The sequence below is a fragment of the Pelecanus crispus genome, chromosome 11, assembly GCF_030463565.1.
Source record: "Pelecanus crispus isolate bPelCri1 chromosome 11, bPelCri1.pri, whole genome shotgun sequence".
Classification (NCBI taxonomy): domain Eukaryota; kingdom Metazoa; phylum Chordata; class Aves; order Pelecaniformes; family Pelecanidae; genus Pelecanus; species Pelecanus crispus.
The window spans coordinates 13,030,842-13,051,011 of record NC_134653.1 but is presented as its reverse complement, the minus strand read 5'-3'; the positions used below and the strand labels follow the sequence as shown (position 1 = coordinate 13,051,011).

The 20,170-nt window shown below is 36.4% G+C and overlaps 1 protein-coding gene across 3 annotated transcripts in view; it reads left to right on the top strand.

Moving 5' to 3' along the window:
- Positions 1 to 20,170, top strand: part of CLEC16A (C-type lectin domain containing 16A) — an 86,139-nt gene that overhangs the window by 50,615 nt on the left and 15,354 nt on the right. For all 3 annotated transcript variants that reach the window (XM_075718068.1, XM_075718066.1, XM_075718067.1), the window contains 4 exons: positions 6,646 to 6,797; positions 7,518 to 7,722; positions 9,101 to 9,271; positions 19,315 to 19,461. In XM_075718068.1, coding sequence (XP_075574183.1) covers positions 6,646 to 6,797; positions 7,518 to 7,722; positions 9,101 to 9,271; positions 19,315 to 19,461 — 675 coding nt within the window. The remainder of the gene's footprint in view (positions 1 to 6,645; positions 6,798 to 7,517; positions 7,723 to 9,100; positions 9,272 to 19,314; positions 19,462 to 20,170) is intronic.

The following is a 20,170-nucleotide window of genomic DNA, read 5'->3' as shown; positions in this document are numbered from 1 at the left end:
GACAATGTTTTAAATGCCGTGGGCAAGAGGTAAATGGTGATACATTTAAAGCTGTTATTTCTGAAAGAAGTAACACAGTTAAGTCTCCTTGTTCACTCTGTCTCTACCAAATATACAGTCTTTTAGAGGCCATCATAGTCAACACTTTTTTTAATAAGATTTGAGGAAAATTTTTTCATACAATAATTGAGGTTGGAAAGAACCTCAGGAGATCATCTAGTCTACTCCCCCTGCTCAAAACAGTCAGCTAGAGCAAGTTGCACAGGACCTTCACCAGTTAGGTCTTGCCATCAAGGATGGAGATTTGGCAGCATCACTGGGCAACCTGTTTCAGTGTTTGACCACCTTCACAATAAAAAAGGTTTGTGGGTTTTTGTTGGGGTTTTTCCCCCCAACGTTTTTGTGGAATTTCCTGTATTTCAATTTGCGCTCAGTGCTTCTCATCTTGTTATCAGATATTACTGGCTTAATCTTCTTTACTCCTCCCAAACAGGTATTTGCAGATGTTGATAAGAGGTTTTATCGTAGGGCATATGAATTTTTCTTCTATCAAATATCTTCCAAGGAATATAACTTACCTTTGAGTCCTTATCCAGTTACTTTGCAGATCTGTTCAGTGAACATAAACAGTACGCTATGGTCAGGAGAATGAAACTTAGTTCAGTTTATTTGCATAAGTAGCATTTAATTTGAACATAAACTGCCTGGGCAAATGAAATCTTCCTTCTCTAGTTTAGTAAGAGATTTCACTGTGGGTAGGTAACACTAAAATTTAGCTTTTCATTCTTAGGAATATTTTTAAATAAATTTCAAGACTAAGTTCAGTATGCTAAAAGAGATTTTTGTTTAGTTTTCTTTCCAAAGTACTGATGTTTGGGGTTTGTCTATCTCATTCCTTAATACGTTGTCATATTTGAGGAAAAGAGAGTAAGCCAAAATGTAGTGCAGGTGTATGACCAGAGGCACATCCTCTAATTTCAACTACATGTACTTCATGGGAACGACTAGCTAGATGCTTGATTTGTTGCATTCTTGATGCAAATGCTTCTGCATAGTCTTTCAGTTGCTTAGTCTGAAGGGTAATGCTGTATAGCAGCCTGATCTCCATTCCTCTGATTTCCTAAATAATGACGCTTCTGTGAGTGAAATACCAGTATTTTCCAAGTTTCACAGATGCTTTGGAAGTTTTAGAGTGTAAAGTTGCTAAGCTTTCTTCAGAGGTGAATGAGTGGCATTTCCTTCTCACTTTACAAGTGAGGTATTGGCTTAAAAAGAGATTATTTCAGAGCAAGACAAGCATACTTTTCCTGATAAAAATTTAACTGTTCCCGGGCTACTGTCCTGTTATGAAGACCTGCATGTAAAACAAGGTCTTTGTCATTCCTCATGCTTCTGCAGATACTTCCTCTCAGAAAAGTGTTCTCCCCAGAAGTTTTTCTGGATTGCTTGGATTGTCATATTCAGGAATTCATTACAGATTCTGTCCAGTTGAGAAACTTGACAAGTGTGATTTCTCTCGCACAGAGCCTTTCCTTCTGGTGTCAGAGTACAGTAACAGTGAAATAACAATTAATCTAGTGCTTCTCCAGTTCACTGTTCTTGTCCCTCAGACACTGCAGTTTATTTATATACAGCTTAATAAACAACAAAGTTCAATTTTTTTCTCTCCAAAATGTTACAGCTAGATGCTTTCTGTAAGAAGGTGTTTAACTTTTGATGTTGTTTTCATAATGGCAAAGCAAACATCAATGAATTGCATTTATTAATTTGACAACTGATCTGTCTGAACTTTATACCAATGCTAAAATCCAGACACTCATTACAAGCTGGAAATGAAGCTTTTTTCAGTTCTCATTTGCTGCAGAATAGTGTGGTTTTTAGATAAATCGAAATGACACCTTATTTTCCTGTATACTTCTCTAATATTTTTATAATGCATTTAAGAGACCAAATTATCTCATATATGTTATATCGTATATTCCGCCATAAACTCATTTCATCAAAGTGCAAAGCTTTAACTCTGAAGTTCTTTGCAATTAGAGACTATCATAATAAGTACTAAAGCAGAATATCATACCAAATGGGCTACATGCTGTTGGAGAAAGTTCTTTATGTGAAGTGGGAGGTGGTTCATTAACTATCTGCAGCCTAATGCTTATATTGGGCTGCCAGCTATGCACACAAAGTGCTAGAAGTTTTCTGTAAGAGCTTTTAATGTCTGCAGATGATTTCTAGAATTGTGATGACTGTAAATTATAAAATCATTAAAGATCAAGCCCTGAGGCAGGTCAGGTACATTTAGACCATCTCATAAAGTAGCTGTTATATTTGTAAAGACTTTCTATAATACAGTATTTCCAGACAAATAGTTGCTTGTGTTCATGCAGTATTTTTGCCTAATTTCGATCTTCGCTGCAAGCAGCTTAAGTCTTTGAACTCTCCTTCCTAGGCTGTATTTCCTAAAAGTTGTATTTTTCTTGGAGAAAGTCCAGAGAAATCTTGGATTCATGTCTTGGAGGTGTGGTGTCCAAACTGGTTACAAACTTCATTTTGCACAAGGAAAAATTAAGCATTGCTATTTATCTCAGAAATGACACTACGCTTTTTTGCAGCAGTGTCACATCAGTGAGCCATTCAGTCTGTGTCTCACTTTAATCGCCAGATCAAGTTTCAATAGTACTGAAATTTACTGGGCTTGAAATTCTTTCATCTAAATGTGGTTGGGTATCTGTAACTGTTTTATAGCATAGCTGTAAGTATTCTCAGATCAGTTCACTGGAAATGTGTTTAACCACACTTTCTCTTCTGTTTTTGTCATAAAGGATGGCTGTAGCTTATGACCCTTTAGCAGCTGTGAACTAGAAACAGTCATGTAAATGGGGTACATTCAGTTGTATAAACTCAAAAAGATTCCTGTAACAGTTGCCTAATAAATGAGTAATTTTCCTTTCTGTTCTTTGATAAACTGTTACAGTAATGCTTTACTTCAAGTTTTTGTCAGATCTCAAAGGAAAACTTTCTGCTTTGGAAAACTACTCTTTGAGTTCTTTACCTTAAGTACTATATTTTTGTAGTCAGGCAGTTGAATTTGTATAGCAGTAATTCCAAATTTCTAATCTGCTTGCTGTTGCACTAAAAACTGTATAAATACTGGGCAAAACCAAGTATTTGAGAACTTCACAGTTCTGTTTGGTGTTGTGGCCTATATGTTGAGAATCTCACAATAGATTATCCACAAAATTCAGCAACCTCACATTATGTATTCAGGGGGGTCTAAATCCAGTTACTTCAGGTCTTGAGAAGACTACAGCTGTTCCAGGAATTTGTATCGACTGAAATAAAATGTTGATGGACTAATTGGATTAAAGCATGAAAGAGACAATAAATAAAGTGTCCCAAGTTAAGAAGTAACCAGACATGTTCCAGAGTCCTGTTCTGAAACATCTGTAAATGTTGAAAGTCTTAAGGGCTCATTAACAGTGATTACACTTCATGCTTGTTATTGAAACTCTTTCAAAAAAGGTATCAGCTGTAAGAGTTTATGCAATATAGAAGATAGGCCATATAGCAAGTCTGTCCTTGTTTAGTCACACCAATTGTTTGAGAATTAATTCCTTCTCGGTTAATAGCTATATTCTTAGGGATTTTCTTGTTTTATTCTGCTTCTGTGGCTTGGAAAAAAACATTGCATATATCCTGTGCATTACGTATGACTTCCCTGAAGCTAGTTCTGTTTGAACCAAAGTGTATTCCTAGAAAAACATTAGTTCTTGATTAGAAACTTTGTCCTGTGAAGGAACAGACTACCGGTTGTGTAGTTTCATCAGTCAATTACTTTCACCATGGAACTGCTGCTGTTTGTAGCTTTTGTCTATTATATTTGGCCCTGTATTAAATTTCTTATCTGTTTGTACTATTTATGTATGGAGTAAAATCTTCCTGCCTCCCAGGTGTTCTTTAAACTAGGTTAGTTGAATTATTAAGCTTTTTCCTTTAAAAAAACAACCAAACACACAAAAAACAAACGAAAAAAGGGTATTTTTAATTTTCATGTCAGTTTGTGTTGTGGTGGTCTTTGAAGTTTCTTTCAGCCTGCTGCTTTAAAACTGTGCGTGCTTCAGCTTCAGGCACAGTGTTACCATAATACACTGTGTAAAGCAGAGGTATTACCCCATTGTGTACATTCAGAGATCATATCTGCCATTTTATTGTAAAAACACGTTCACTTTGTGATCAACTGTAATTCCAAGTCTCTTTCAGAGAAGTTAAATCCCGGCTATGATCCCTCCTACTAGAAGGCTTCTGGTTTTCGTTCCCTGATGTGTATAAGATTATGCATTTCAAAATAATCAAATATGTTTGGGTGTCTTATGCCTAAATTCACAGGCTCATTCAGAATAAATGACACTTGCATATTCTTGTTTTCCCATGACTTAAACATTGATAGTAACGTCAAGCTTTCCAGTGTAATTTCTGGAGGGATGTATTAGATCTATACCTCTTATCACTTCTAGATGTGTATGTATAAAATATGTACGAATACAGATACACTTTTGGATCAAAAATTCAGATAGAGCTTTTGATGCATTTAATATATATTATCTTTTATTGTTCAGATTATTAGAATGTCATTGGTACAACCATATTGGAGTAGGATTCTGTTGGCTAAACATAGCCTGTATTGCCATTTTAGATCTCCTATGATTTTTCTGCCTGGTGTCTCAGCTGCTTCTCAGTAAAGGAATAAATCTCCCATAGGCTCCTATAGTAATATTTGCCAATCCTGTATGGATTTCATGAGCCTTCTAGGGCATATGAGAAGGTAATAGCAATCAATTCTCATGTAACTGAATCATGTCCTGTATGTATTGCAGAAAAGTAGCAGTGTTGTATTTATTGATTAAACTTGGTTTGTTTGGGGTTTTTTTCCCCAAATTTCAAAAGCTCACACTACATTCACACTGGATTAGCATTAATTATCCTCTTTTAATTGTATTTCCTCCCTTTTTCTCCTACCACCTGATCAATTCTGAATGGGTCCTGCTGGTAAAGGGTAATTGGTAGAATCATAGAAATGCTAGTTGGAAGGGACCTCTCAGTTGTGGTGTGGGGGATGTTTTGGGGGGAAGAGGAGGATGATTTTGGGAGGAGTGTTTGTTTTGTTTTATTTTTTTGAAACTTGAAAACCTTTGGTGATAGAAATTCCATGACCTTTCTGGGTAACCTGCTGTGCTGTATTATGCACAAAATAATTTCCTCCACCTCCCAAACCATAACTTCTGTCTGTTGTCCCTAGCTGTATGACATGCTGCTGCAAAGAGCTGTATGCTTCCACTTGTAACTTGTATCTGTCCCAGAGATGTTTCTAGTATGAAATACAGTGTTAACTACTGTTTAGATGTCTGGATAAGTAAATTTAAGCTTTACTGTTTTGTATAACCTGCAGCCTCATTCCTATCCATTTAGCTAATTCTCCTATTTTTATTTGTAGGGGTTTTGGGGTTTGGTTTTTTTTTTCCCCCGTGGGAAACTAAGGAGGAGCAAAACAGTAGTCAGATATTTTTTCCATTGTTTTAATTCAGATACTGAGCATAGAGTTGAACTTTAGCAGGATTATTTTTAGTACATTGTGTAAATAATGTGAAAAATGCTACAGCTGGGTTTCAAATGCAAGAGCACCTAACATCGGTGTTCAGTATGGAGATACTGCTATAAGTATTAGAGATACATTGAATTCTGTGTGTCAGAATAGCTCCCTTCAGGCAGCTACAAAATATCTGAAGGCAGCCTTTTTGAAAGATGCTTACCTTACTGTAAATGATACTGTTTATCAAACTGATTTCAGTATATAGACACATGTCTAAAAATACAGCGGCCTTAAAAAATAGTATGTGGAGTAGGAGGGGAAAAAAAGCGTCGTATATCAGCAATTGATGCCTCTAGCATTGAACCCTCATTTTAGGAAAGGCTGTTTGAATTAATAACTCCAAACTGCTGACTCTATCAATGCCTTAACAATACTAAGGAATGAGACCACTAAGGAGAATAACTGTTAAGAGAGGATATGTTTATTCAATATAAATTAATAAAATGGGTGGGCAAAGGAAAAAATGTCACTTCATTTAACAAACATTGGCAAAAACCTGATTCAATTTACCTGGAGAGTCCATATAGTCTTGAAGTTGAAAGGCTTCCAACAGTCATGTAGGGTAGTTATAGTGAGGTAGATGTAATTGCCTGCAGTGGCATAGGACTGCATCTGTGTTCTTTCAACAAGACTTTCTGAGACTTCCACTTAGTGAGAGAAGTCAACACTGTTGCAATTTCACCCCTGAAATGAAGTGATCTTTTATACTAAAAGGTAATGAAGGTGGTAAGAGAAAGCAAGGTGTGTGTAATACGCATCTCGTACATAACTTGTAAGATATCTGAACCACTGTTGTTAAAATATATCCTGCTCTTTCTAACTATAAATAAGATAGGGAAATGCAAAATATATATTAAAAAAAAACTTCAATAACTTTAAACATGTGTTGTAAAGATGATTACACTTTTATATATTAACATTTTCTGTTACATAAAACAAGCAAAACCCAGAACCCTTAACTTCAGTAGCTATGTAACTTTTTTCTTTCCTTCCTTCAGATAACAGTGATCTAATTGCTTGCACAGTCATAACAAAGGATGGGGGTCAAGTTCAAAGATTCCTGGCTGTGGATATTTACCAGATGAGTTTGGTTGAGCCAGATGTTGCCAGGCTTGGATGGGGAGTAGTTAAGTTTGCAGGCCTTCTGCAGGTAAGAGAAGTGCTAATCTCGGTGGTTACTTTTTCTCAGCTGAAAATCTACATTTATGTTGGATAAATAGTAATACCAATATTAGCTTGTATATTAAGCTCTGTACTATGCTTACTTGTTTCTTCTGTTATTAGTCTTTTCTCTAGTTCCTGGCTTTTAAACTATTTCTGGTTTTCTGAAGAAGTTTACATAGCTAACTAGAGGCACACTTGAAAATGAGGTGACTTCCCCAGTATATATTGGGCTGTGTTCATTTGAACACTGAAATCATATACAATTAGGAAGGATTCCCAAGCACTTTTCCTAAGTGGCACAGTAATGAACTCTCCTAGAGTTCTGATCTTCCTACACAGGTAGAGAAGGTGACAGGTTGTAACTTCAAAATGATCTGTGCTTATCTAATTGATTTCAAAAGCTTGAAGAAGTTTCTCTCATTTGTGTCTCTTTCTTGCCTTAGCCAACACTATTTCCTGAAAACTTGCTATGCTCAAATAACTTAATTGAATTTTAAACTGACTTAATCTCTGAGTAGCAATTTCTGAAAACTAAATCCAAAGTTGTACAACTTGCATAGTCATTTTTTTTTTTTAACACAGAAACTGGGGTTTTTTAGGAGCTTTAGTGGAGCATTCATAGGGTTTTCTTTCAATGTTGGTATTTAATCTGTTGTTTAAAAATGCTAAATTATTCATTAGCTACTTGCCTTCTGTTTCTTTTTAGGATATGCAGGTGACGGGAGTAGAGGATGACAGCAGAGCTCTGAACATAATAATTCATAAGCCTGCCTCAAGTCCTCATTCTAAGCCCTTCCCTATCCTTCAAGCTACATTTATTTTTTCTGATCACATTCGCTGCATTATTGCAAAACAACGTCTTGCAAAAGGCCGTATCCAAGCTCGGCGTATGAAAATGCAGAGAATAGCAGGTGAACGGTTGTTTTGAAATGATTCTGAGAAACAGTAACATAAGGACATGTTAGAAAAATCTAAGTGGTGTGCCACAGAAAACTGTAAACCAGCGTCTAGTTTCTAAGCAGTAGATTTTATTGGAGTAAAATGTGTTTTCATATTTAATGATAGACACATCAAAGAAAGAATGAAAAAGAAGGAATCCTGTCTTGTTACCACTAGCTGCCAATCATTTCACAAAACTCAGCATTTCTCTTTAAATGTGATTCAGTGATTCAAAATTCAAATGCCCTACTTAGAAAGCAGATGTTCTACTGCCTTAAGACTAAATTAGAGCTCAGCTTGCCTGTGTCCCGAGTTGGATAGTGTCCTGATGATGATAATGCTTAATGCTTGGATGTGGTAATGATGAGCAATCCAAAATGTTAAGTGGAGTATCAGCAGCTAGATTTCTGTGTTTGGAGGAAATGCATGTGGAGAGATAAAGGAAAGAGTTAATTTGAGTAAATAGCAAAGAGGGATTAAAATATTACTTGAATATTAAGTGAGTGAGGAATAAATTGAAGCTTACCAGTAAACTGAGTGAACTGGCAAGTATAGGAAAGGAAACTGAAATAAAGGAAGCAAAATAGGTGGGCAAATGAAAAAGGACACCAGCTATCTCAGTTACTTGGATTGTCCAAGAACAATAATGAACTAATCAGAGTTGTGAAAAACAAAGTCATAGCTGGTATTAAAATTATTGAGTTGGCCAGAGAATTATTCTGATTATAGATGGTTTACAGTTATTTTAGTGTCTTATGGTTCCGTAGGAAGTGAACTAAAAAGAGGTTTATGCTTTGAGTTTACAAAATAGGTACATCATACTTCTATGGCTTGCTTCGTGTTAAAAAATGTAAAGCAAGTTTGAAGTTAATAGAAGTCTATTTTGATACTAAAATTTTAGGTTGAATGGTAATGCAAAGGCATTTTTTGGCCAGTTTAAAGCAGATTGACTCTTTAAATGGCTTTCTGTAGTGTTCACTTGTAACTAATGAATGACTTTATTTGTACAGGGGAAAAACAGAAGACTTTTTTAATAACTCCTATGGCTTGTTTAATAAAAGGAGCTTACTGTAATCCTTTTTTTCTTGTCCGCTGTATTCTGAGGCTTCCTTAGTGTGAATGTGGTGTGGACAGCAATGGTAGAAAAGGTTGCCAGAAATTTTGTGTCTCTTCTTTTCCAATGCAATTGGAAACCATGGTAACCATAATTAAGAGGTAAATGCAGGCAAGTTATGTTAAACAGTCTGGTTTAGTCTGAAGATCCTGAGCAAACTATCAATTTTATTTTCACCTACTCTTCCTTTTATGTATTTTTGAGTAACGAAAATTATCAATTGTGATTAAACATAGCTCTCCTGGATCTTCCTGTTCAGCCTTCAACTGAAGTTGTTATGGGTTTTGGACACAGCTCTGCAGCTACAGCCCAACACCTTCCATTTAGATTTTATGATCAGTCACGACGTGGTAGCAGTGATCCTACAGTGCAACGCTCTGTTTTTGCGTCTGTTGACAAAGTTCCGGGTAAGATTAGCATTCATTATCAAGCAATATTTACTTTGTGATTTGTATCTACAAAAGCTGAACTGTAACTTGTATAAGCAATGAAAAGCTTACGGTGATATGTTTCTGAACACACAATGCCAGATGAGGCTTATGGAAAAATTTACTCCTAGAGAAACAAGTAATAGCTGGATGTGTATTCCAGGTGCATTGTGAGCAATACATCTATGGCTGTTTCTCCAAATACACTGGAAGTGACTTAATACTTTGCCTTCCTTTACAAATTGAGTGAGTTTAAATCATGTTTCACATACTCGGTATTTATGCAGTTGCACATAGTTCCTCCTTTAATTTGGTTATGATAATTTTCTTGCCAGTTTGTTAAAATAGCTGGGATACTGTGCACTGCTTCGTTTACCTTAGAGCTACCAAGACAGAAAAGGGCCACAGCTACTCCTAAACCATTAATTTGGAATTGGGATTAAAGGAATGATTCTAAATCAATGGGCTCTTTGCTCTTTTGTCTCCTTATTGTCTATTTCACAAACTGACTTCTGTGCAGAGAGTTTGGGTTTTTTTTTTTCCCCAGATGGTGAACTTTTCTCCTTTTGGATTAAGTCATTTTAAAGTTGAATCTCATAGTGCTTAAAAGTACTTAATTTTGCTGTATTATACAAAAAGATGCACCCTTGTTACCACTAGCTGCCAATCATTTCACAAAACTCAGCATTTCTCTTTAAATGTGATTCAGTGATTCAAAATTCAAATGCCCTACTTAGAAAGCAGATGTTCTACTGCCTTAAGGCGAAATTGGAGCTCAGCTTGCTTGAGTCTGGGGAACAGAAATCATAAAAGCATTTATATTGCCGGTCAGGTTTTTCAAAAGACAAGTATATGTTGTCTGTTGGGAATGTATTTCCTTATTTGGCATGACTTCCATGGAAAAGGTGTGGTTGAAAAGATGCCAGTGTTACTGTTTCACAACCAACCTTGTCTAGGAAGAGGGGGCTTGTGTTCATAACAAGTGACTTCATCTACTAATTCTTTTTTTTGGGGGGGGGGGGGGGGGAGGAGAAGGAGGTATTGGGGGTGATGCAAAATGGTAGTTTCTTCAAACAACTGGATACTTATTTTGAATGCCAGGAAATGGAGAATTCTACTGTATGCACACGCAAATCCAGAGGAAAAAGTATTTTGAAGGTTCTATTTGATACTAAGTATGAGAAACCAGGCACAGAACATGAAGTATTTCAAATGCTGCATTTTTGAAATGCGTTTTATGATAGCCAGTAATATAATAAAAATGGATTAATATATTGTTTTACATCTGATTACAAAATAAATATCAAATGCCTCTTCCTTCTCTCCTTATCTTCACTAATGAATGAATGAGGTTTCCTAGTTCTGAGTGATTTTCATAGGAATCTGTGTTTATTCCTTAATCAGGCTTGGAGTGGTTTTACTTCAAGAGAAGGATTTTGTGCCTTTTAAAAAAAAATCTTGAACAAGTTGCAGTTAAATTACTAGCTTCATGTATTAATTTCTTAATACAACAACTTTAAGTGGTGTTTAAGAGTTCTGCAAAGCTCATATAGTCTGTTAATTTGATTATACTTGTAAGAAACGAGTTATGCTTTCCCTTGGTGATGGTGTGTTTTGCTGATTTAAAGGAGAGCTATGTGTTTGGCAATATTTTTAGAAGATTAATCACTTCTTTTAGTAGGAACATGTTAGCTGTCAGTGTTGTATATCCAGCATGGTTTTTAAGAAATTGACAATGATATAAACATTTTCAGCCCTCCTGCAAATTTCCCTCTGTGGAGAATTTTAGTACAACTGTTGAATCAGTTCCCTAATCCCTCTTCTCCATGAAGTTAGAATTTTCAAGAACACTTATTTCAGTCTGGTCTGGTTCAGTTTCTATCATAGTGCATACATAAAGCTCTACATGTTTCACTAGAGAGCATGCAGTTACCTTATTGTTGTTAAACTGTGCTGCACTTTGCTTTATTGTTTCATGGTCCAAAGTTAAAATCTGTTTTGAAAGCGCTTCTTGATATCTGGGGGGAAGAGGGTGAGGGCTGTTATAGCTTATAACCACATTTTGTGCACGATGGGTGAAAGGTGACAAGAATTTAACAGACCATGCTTCAGAACATCGCTGTTAATACTCTTTATAAAGAGTACAGGTTATGCAAATGCAGTAAGATGATATAATTGTCCCAGATGACTGGCTTAATAAACTGGACAATTCTTATCAGAGGAGAACAGAAGCAAAATCCTTCACTTGATCAATTTTTTCATCATGAAGTCATGACCATGAATATATTTCAGGGCCTATTTTTACGCTAATGGCCTTTGCCAGAATGTTAGAGCATTTTAGGGATAGTTTACTTGGCTGGACTGTTCACCATCTTATATATTAGCTAAGTAATCATATGATGCTTTTGAAGCACTCTTTATGTAAATAAAGAACTACATTGTTTTCAAAGAAAAGAGCAGATTTGGTAGGTGTCCTGTGAACACAGGGCTTATATTGAAAGTAAATAATCACTTCCTCTCCGAGCAAACTCAAATATTAGTTTCAAATACCAGCTATATACTGAGATTTATATGCTTAGTGTGTCTTAAAGGAAATCTTAATGATTTCCTGCAAAATGTGCATCTAACTATTTTAACAAGTGTGGTTGCTTTCCTACTGAGAAAATTTATTTTGGAAAGCAAAATGAATCAATAAATCTCTCTTACTGTTTTCTTCATTGTTAATGCCTTAGTATATGCTGATGATAATAAGATTTAGGGGGGAAAAGTTGGAAAAAAACCTTCTTGTTAGCCATTGCAAGCAAAGTATAGCCATCTTAATTTTAAAATCAGAAGGAGAAGAATGGTCTTTTATAGCTTCGTAACTCTTTAAATGAAAAAGAAAATGTAGGTGAGAATTCTATATAAGGTTTGCATCACTTCTTGGGAATAGGAAAACTTTAAACAAAGCCCAAGAATTGTTTAAGCAGTGTTTGAGATTGTTTAGATTTGTGTGAAGAAAACTTATTTTAGCTTTGTCAAATATTATTCACTCTAAAAGCATATGATACACTGTAAAAAGTGATGTACCCTTCTTTAGCAGGTCACCATAGGTGGACTTAAAAATCTTAGATTTTTTTTTAAAATTAATAATATGAATGCATTCTTGAAATGTGTATAACCTTTTCTAATTTAATTGCCTTCTCCATCCACAGTAAGAAAACAGATCCTTTTGATGAAAGTACTAATGAGGGGCTTGACATTCACAGCTGATGAGCATCTGCACTTGTTACTGACTTTATGAGGTTGGATTGCTCAGCACATTTGAATGTCATATACACATTATTTTGTAACTGTACTGTGGGACTCTGATCAATGCTTTCATGTTCATCATCAACCACAGCTACCATAGGAACATCGTATTTGGGTAGTTTACTGAAGTAGTACTAAGTTACTTCCAGTGTGAGATGGTCGAAGTGTCCCATGCACCATAATTCTAGGATACATTTGCTTTTATAGCCCATAAGTATATTTAAAGTATTTTTTAATTCATTTGTTCTATGCAAAAATAATGGGGGACAACTACTAACTCAAGTTTTTCATCTCTATTTGTTTTTTCTAATTAATATTCTTTGAACTGTTCCAAGTTTGATATTTAGTTATGGCTGCTGCTTTTAAAGACCCGACCCTGCTGCCTTTTTTATACCTATTTATATTGCCTGGTCATCAGAACTGTGGGGTATGAACTAGATACTAATGTTCCTGTCATCATCAGAATGATGTAGAACTAAATAATTTCTGTGCAAAGGTATTCAATCAGAAGTGCCTAATTGAGGTAGCTCTATTTGACAGCTCTAATACTACACAAGATACAACTACCTTGATTTATGTAATATGAATTACTGCTTGTGTGCAAGAAATGAAAGATACTGTTGAAACGGAGTTAAATATGCAGGACTGCTAGTTAGATGATTTTTTTTTTTTTTTAATAAGAAACAGGTTTGCAAACAATCTTTGACTGTTAGCATTTGGGGAGTTTACCATTTACAAGGATTATTTTCAGTAAAAAAACAGCCCTTCAAAATAGCAAATTCTGAGACTAAGAATTATCAAGTCTTGTGTTTTAGTGCTGACGTGCTTTAGCACTCTCTATGCCAGTTGAACTACAGTAACTATTCTAATTTCTTTCAACTTGTAGAAAGGACTTCTCTGGTTGATGGAAAAAATTGTGGCATACTTTAATATTAGACTTCCTTTGTGCATTAAAGGATAGTCAAGATAAATGCTGTCTCAACAAAGTATCACTCACAGTGAGGATGTGCTGGCAATGCATAAAGAGTATCAGGCATGGGAAAGAATTAAGTCCCCTGATCGCTGGACTTGAAACTAGTCTGTTAAGTATACTAATTGATAAGAACTGTGAATAAAGCTACAGTCGTCATATATTGGCATTGCCTGGCAAATGTGGAGACTTAATGACTTAATGTCAGTTAATCCGTTTTTTAATGCTGGTTGAAGTTGCGCAGCTACTGGCAGCAGAGCTCCAAGTGACCAGTGTGTTTTGTACATGTTTTTTCTTGGCAGCAAAAACACTTTCTGCATTAAAACAGTTATACTTCAGCTTTATGAGGTTGTAATGGCATTTCTTAAATAAAAACAATCTTTACAAGTTGAAATTTTTAAAAAGTGCATCAGGTTTTCTGAAGCAGAATAGCACTTTGCAAAGATGCAAAGTAACTAGTGAAAGAAGTAATTTTCAGGCAGGTAAGGGGTCTTTTTCATTCATACTTGCAAAAACACTCAGGTTCAGCATTGCCTTGATTTGACTAGGGACCAACATGTGGAAAGACATGAGAATATTTTATGAGATAACTATACTTAGAAGAACAGAATAGAAACAAACAGGAATACAAAAAAAGACATTGGAGTAATGAAGATATGGTTTACAATGAGAAAACAGTTTCTGCTTTCGTGGCTGAGGTTTTATTTCTACTTCCCAGACTTCCCCCTTCCCCCCACTCCCCCACCCCCCCCCCCACCCCCCCCATGTCTTGCTTGTCCTATTCTCTGCCACCACCACCCCTTCCCCTTCTCCTGACCTTCAAGTTTTATTCTTAGGAGATCTTAGAGTTCAGGCTGTCTTTCACATGAAATAATTTATAAGACAATAGGAAGGTTTTCTCCAATTTAGGAGAAAGATTTGCATTAATTACTTAAGAAAAAGTTCCTTTAAAGAAGAGCTAAGAAGCTATTTCAGGTTTTGGCATGAAATTTTGGCATGAAATTTTGCTGCTGTTACATAAAACATGGCAAAAGGATAACTCTTGATACATATTTTATGAAAGAAACACAGTGTTATGGATCATTGTGATTATGGAAATAAGATCTTCTTCAAGGAACTGGGAGGGTACATCTTTACAGTAATACCTTACTGAGCCTTAAATAGAAGATAATGTTGAAGCAGAATCATGACTACTGGAAAGGAAATATTTGTGTTTGTAACTAAGCTCTATCACAACTTGAGAGTAGTAACAAAGGCACCTCTAGAACCTTTTGAGTGTTATTTTACTTCCCGTAGCCATGATTAGTCCTGCTCACCTTTTCTTTGCAGATATTTCCTGAAGGAGTTTCCTGGTTAGAATATTTGTTCTTGGTCAGTAGTTTCCCATTAACAGTATTTTGAATGATTTAGACTTACCTTTCCCTCCTATCTAAAGTATCTTCCTGCAGCACGCTTGAAATTCTTCCTCTGCAGTTGTATTGGGAGAGAAAATATGTTAAGATCATTTGCAAGCACATGCTTCAGTGTAAGGACATGAATCCATGAGGACTGTTCTGCAGAACCTTTAGGTAGGCAATCGTGCTGAATCAGGCCAGCTTTACTATGATAGTCACAGCAGACTGTGTTTACTGTTTCTAGTATTTCTGGTATTTTGGTGAGGATGGAAGATTTCTCCTGCCTTGAAGTGCAAACCTTTTGTGGATATAGAATGCTCGGATGGGTACAACTTTTTCCAGGAAAACAAAATACATTGTACATTGTATATACTGTATATATACAATATATTGTACATTGTATATACTGTAAGGGAAACAAAATGCATTGATGGAAGCACTTCTATACTGATGGCTTTAGTAACTGTTCCAAAACCAAGTTTCATTCACTTGAACATACGGCTTTGCCTCGCTTCTGTCATCACAAGTCCATTGATTATTCCTTGTTTCCCATCCTAACTGGTATTTCAAAATATGAAGTATGTATGAGAAACCTAATGCACATTTGCTGTATTAAAAACTATATGTATCAGTGACCCTGAGTGCTATAGAAGTCTTTCATGTTTGAGGTAGTTTAGTTTGTGGTTAACTTTTTGCAGGCTATCAGGCATCACTGTGTGTAACCTCAGTTTAACTTATCTAAATGACTATAGAAGATCAGTCAGTTTGGTTTCTGAAATAAAATACATGGATTTATTTACATTTATGGAATAATTAGCTGCTTACCAAACTATTTTGTTTTTAACTAAAATAGATGTCTCCTGCCATGGTGGTGGTTTAATTGTTTCAAGTGGTCTTCATCTTCGGCATAATGAATTGTGACTTAAGAGAAAAGATTGGTAAAAGTGGCATTCACCCATCTAAAATTATGATGCAAGTACTACAGCTGTTCAGATAGCATTGTGTTTCTGCAAGTGGCTTTGAGTCTAGTTCTTGAGTATAAGCATGGGAGGTAGAGGGTAAGAGGTGGGACTGCAGATTAAGTCAGATTATTAACAGGGCTGATGTTTGTTATCTTTTTTCTGTGTCTTCCTTTCTTTATCCCTTCTGTTTGTTTTTTTTTTTCCCTTGTAACACAACCTGTCAGTACGTGTTACTGCTAACAGCATTTTCATGACTTGTCATGTCTGTGTTTTAAAGCTTTCATATGCTTCTTGTACCAAGCCCATTTAAATTGAGTTTTGACTGGCTGCCTGCTGTATGGCACCAGCAAATTCACCATATAGGAGATTCTCTATGAGTGAATCATCCATCCATTGCCATGGGAGATTCCCCATATAAAAGAATAAAGAATTGTGTAGTGCATATTCTTTCTTTCATACCTGATTGTGAGATACTTTCCTTTTCAGTGTTCACTATGCAGTGAAGGCAACAGGTAGTATATTGTTACATGTTTCACAGTGCACATCGTGGCTACTTTCAATAATTCAGGGGACTGACAATAAAAAGTAAACTTTTGCATTAATACTTTCCCATGGGAGAGTAAGGAGGGCTGCAGAAGCAGCTGAGTTGTGTACATCACCTGACATACAGCACATATTGAAGGTACTTCTTTTGCTGTAAGAAGTGCTCTAACTTCTGAAAAGCTGCTTGCTGTGAAAACCTGAAGAGATGACTAAAAGCTTCCAAGTACTAGGAGGAATGTCTGTCAAAGAAAAGCCTTACTAATAAAACTGAGGAATTGCTATAGGCATGTTGTTGTGAGGAAGGTTGCTGAGAACCATGAGAAGGTTGTAAACTTCTAAAGAAAATAAGAGCTCAAGGAAATAAGAACAATGCAGTGGTAGTTGTCTTCACTGGACTTGTGTGGGAAAGGTAGTTCATGAACTTGCTTTCAGAGCGTGTTGTAAATTCTAGCAGGTAATTCTGTAGCATTCTAATGGTAGAATGCTACTATGGTAGTAGATACTAGACCTTTAAGGTTTTGATTCTTGTGCATTTTTATAATACTGATGAGATTCACTATCAAATAATTGAGAAAAATTGGAGCGAAGGGGAAAAATAACTGCTAGTTGAAAGATACAGTAAAGGGCAATTGAAAGATACGGTTGTCATGGTTTAACCCCTGTAGAAACCTAAGCCCCACACAGCTGCTGGCTCACTCTGCCCCAGTGGGATGGGGGAGAGAATCAGAAGAGTAAAAGTGAGAAAAGTGGGTTGAGATAAAGGCAGTTTAATAGGTAAAGCAAAAGCTGTGTGTCAAGCAAAACAAGGAGTCCATTCACTGCCTCCCATTGGCAGGCAGGTGTTCAGCCATCTCCAGGAAAGCAGGGCGCCATCATGCATAAACAGTTACTTGGGAAGACAAACACCATCACTCGGAATGTCCCCCCCTTCCTCCTTCTTCCCCCAGCTTTATGTGCTGAGCATGACGTCATGTGGTCTGGGATATCCCTTGGGTCAGTTGGGGTCAGCTGTCCCAGCCGTGTCCCCTCCCAACTTCTTGTGCACCCCCAGCCTGCTCACTGGTGGGGTGGGGTGAGAGGCAGAAAAGGCCTTGGCTCTGTGTAAAACATCCCTGTATTATCAACACGGTTTCAGCACAAATCCAAAACACAGCCCCATACTAGCTACTGTGAAGAAAATAAACTCTATCCCAGCCAAAACCAGCACAACAGTAAAGGGCAACTTACTGGTTTTAATCTCATGGGAGATATCCTGACCTGTGCAAACAGTCTAATCACAAGTGAGTTAGCAGGTCATCCCAAAGTGGGGGTCTTCAACATAAGGGGATCAACAGAGTGTGTGAAAATAATTTCTGAAGTTTTTCAGAACTGGAGTATTTTCACTGCAAGTCTTGGTATTCAACACTATGGGTTTTGTGCAAAGGCAGACTTGTTGTCAAGCCTGGACTTTTTATAGTGTCACTGAACAACTTTTTTCTGATAAGCTGGCAGAGGGTTGATGCAAGAGTTAAATGCTCTCACTTTCCTGATCCGAAGTCTGCTGAAAGCCAGAGCATGCTTACTTTTGTCCCAGCAATGATAAACTCATGTTGTGGTTGAATGAAAATATAAGCTTTAAGAAACTCTTAGTAATCGCTGGAAAACACAAGATGTTTTAAACAACAAACAAAAACGTGTTTGTCAGATATAATAGAACATGACTAGTTAAGCAAAAGAAAAAAACCTTTGTTAAAGTAACATGCTTTTGAAACACCAAGTGTTGGGTTTTTTTTTGTTTTGCTTCTTTCTCTAGATTCCAGCTTCTTTTCTCAAATACAAACTACATTCCTACAAGACTGATGTTGTAAAGTGTTCTAACTCTTCCAAGGATAATTCTGTATTTCTGTTTATGTTGAGGTGAAATAATGGTCAAGTGTATGCCTTCAGCATTTATAATCTGTGAATGTCTGAACTTTAGTGTTAAATTTGATTTGAAATTGTCACAAGTAAATCGTGTCAACCAGACACATTGCCATAAGGCAGTGTAAAAAATAGGGGTGTTCATAAATACCTGCTAGTTATGTCAAATAAGTTTGTAATGTAGTATGTTTCGTACAAAGTTGCCGTATAATCATTCTCACCCATAAAAGAAAAATTTACTAATCATTTACTTGTACTAAATGTTCAGCATGTGTTTGCAGTGCTGCTGGACTTACTGGTGACACTGAATGGCGACACAACACATTCACCAGTAACCTAAAGAATAAATTTTAGTTGCCTTTTGGCTCATAGCATGGTTCTGCACAAAATATTTTGCACAACATACATGGAATAACTATTGTTTACTTTCTGCAGAACCTTTAGGTACTTTCTGATTCAGTGTAGTCTTATGCAGTGAATGCATGATGTAGATGCCACGTACTCATGGCTTCTCATCTTGACTAAAATTTTCTGAAGGTATCTCTGCAATAAAAAAATCTAGTGCAGGCCTTCTATCCGAGAGGTTTTTTTGTTCACTTTTGACAACCATTTTCCTTATCATGTGAAGGTGTGTGACCCATCAGTTTATTGAATATATCAAAAACTGAAGAGTTTTGACATGTTTTGATTGTTTGTGCAGGCTCTAAGTTTTAAAATGTTTTGAATCCCTTAACTTCTACTTTCTTGTTCGTTGATCAGCATTTGTAGCATGTTTTCAGTAAGATGCATTCAGATTTTCAGGCTTCCGAGATGAGGGTGGGAGAGGGTGCATCCTCTGGGTCACTGCACGAAGTTAGCACCACTTTGATGCCATTTTGTTCTTAGCCTTTCTCAATTTGTTCATGTAGGTTAACTCTTTCAAGCTAATTATTAATTCATAAACGTCATTGTCCTGTTTTGCAGGCTTTGCTGTAGCCCAGTGTATAAATCAGCACAATCCATCGCCACTCTCATCACCATCACCTTCCAGTGGCAGTGGGAGTACAGGGCGCTGTGATTCAGTGGCTGCAAGCTCAACATCCACTCCTTCTGCTGCACAGAGCCCATCAGGTATTAAATCACGATTTTCAGCCTAAGCACTAAGGGATGTAGAGTAGTTTATTGTAAAATTGAGTTACTGTGTTATTGGATTAAAATCAGTAGGGCTTTATGTTTTTAGATCACTCAATCATTCAATGAAACCAGTTAAAGTAAATTGTGGTGCAAATTTTAATGATCTCTTCAGCTTTCGGGAACTCTAATAAATATTTGGCATCTTTCAGAAGTGATGTTCATTACTGGTGCAATAATGTCTTGCTTGTCTGACTTGTGTCCTAGCATGTACAATTTAAAATGTTGTTGTGGGTGGGTTTTTTTTTTTAAACTGAAGTATTGCTTTGCATAAATTTGTAATGTATACTGTTAGCCTTTCACTGTAGTGGATAAGTTGATCTCTACGTGAAGCATCTTTTTTGAACTGGGTGACATTTGCTTTTGTATGTTTATCTGATACTCATGTTAATTTGTAACAATGGGCCAAATATGAAATATTTGAAAATACTTATTTGGATGCTGATATTGTGAAGCTTTTGCAATAACACTCTTCTGGCTGAACACCACCACATTAGAGGATGCTGTTTCATTGATGCAGAAGAAGCTGCCGTATAAATAGACTGACAGTGTAACTTTCACAAATGTGTGTGTGTTGGTCAGTATCTTTACTGGGTATATTTATACTGAGACTTCTTGTTGCATTAGAACACCTTTATTCCTCCTTTTT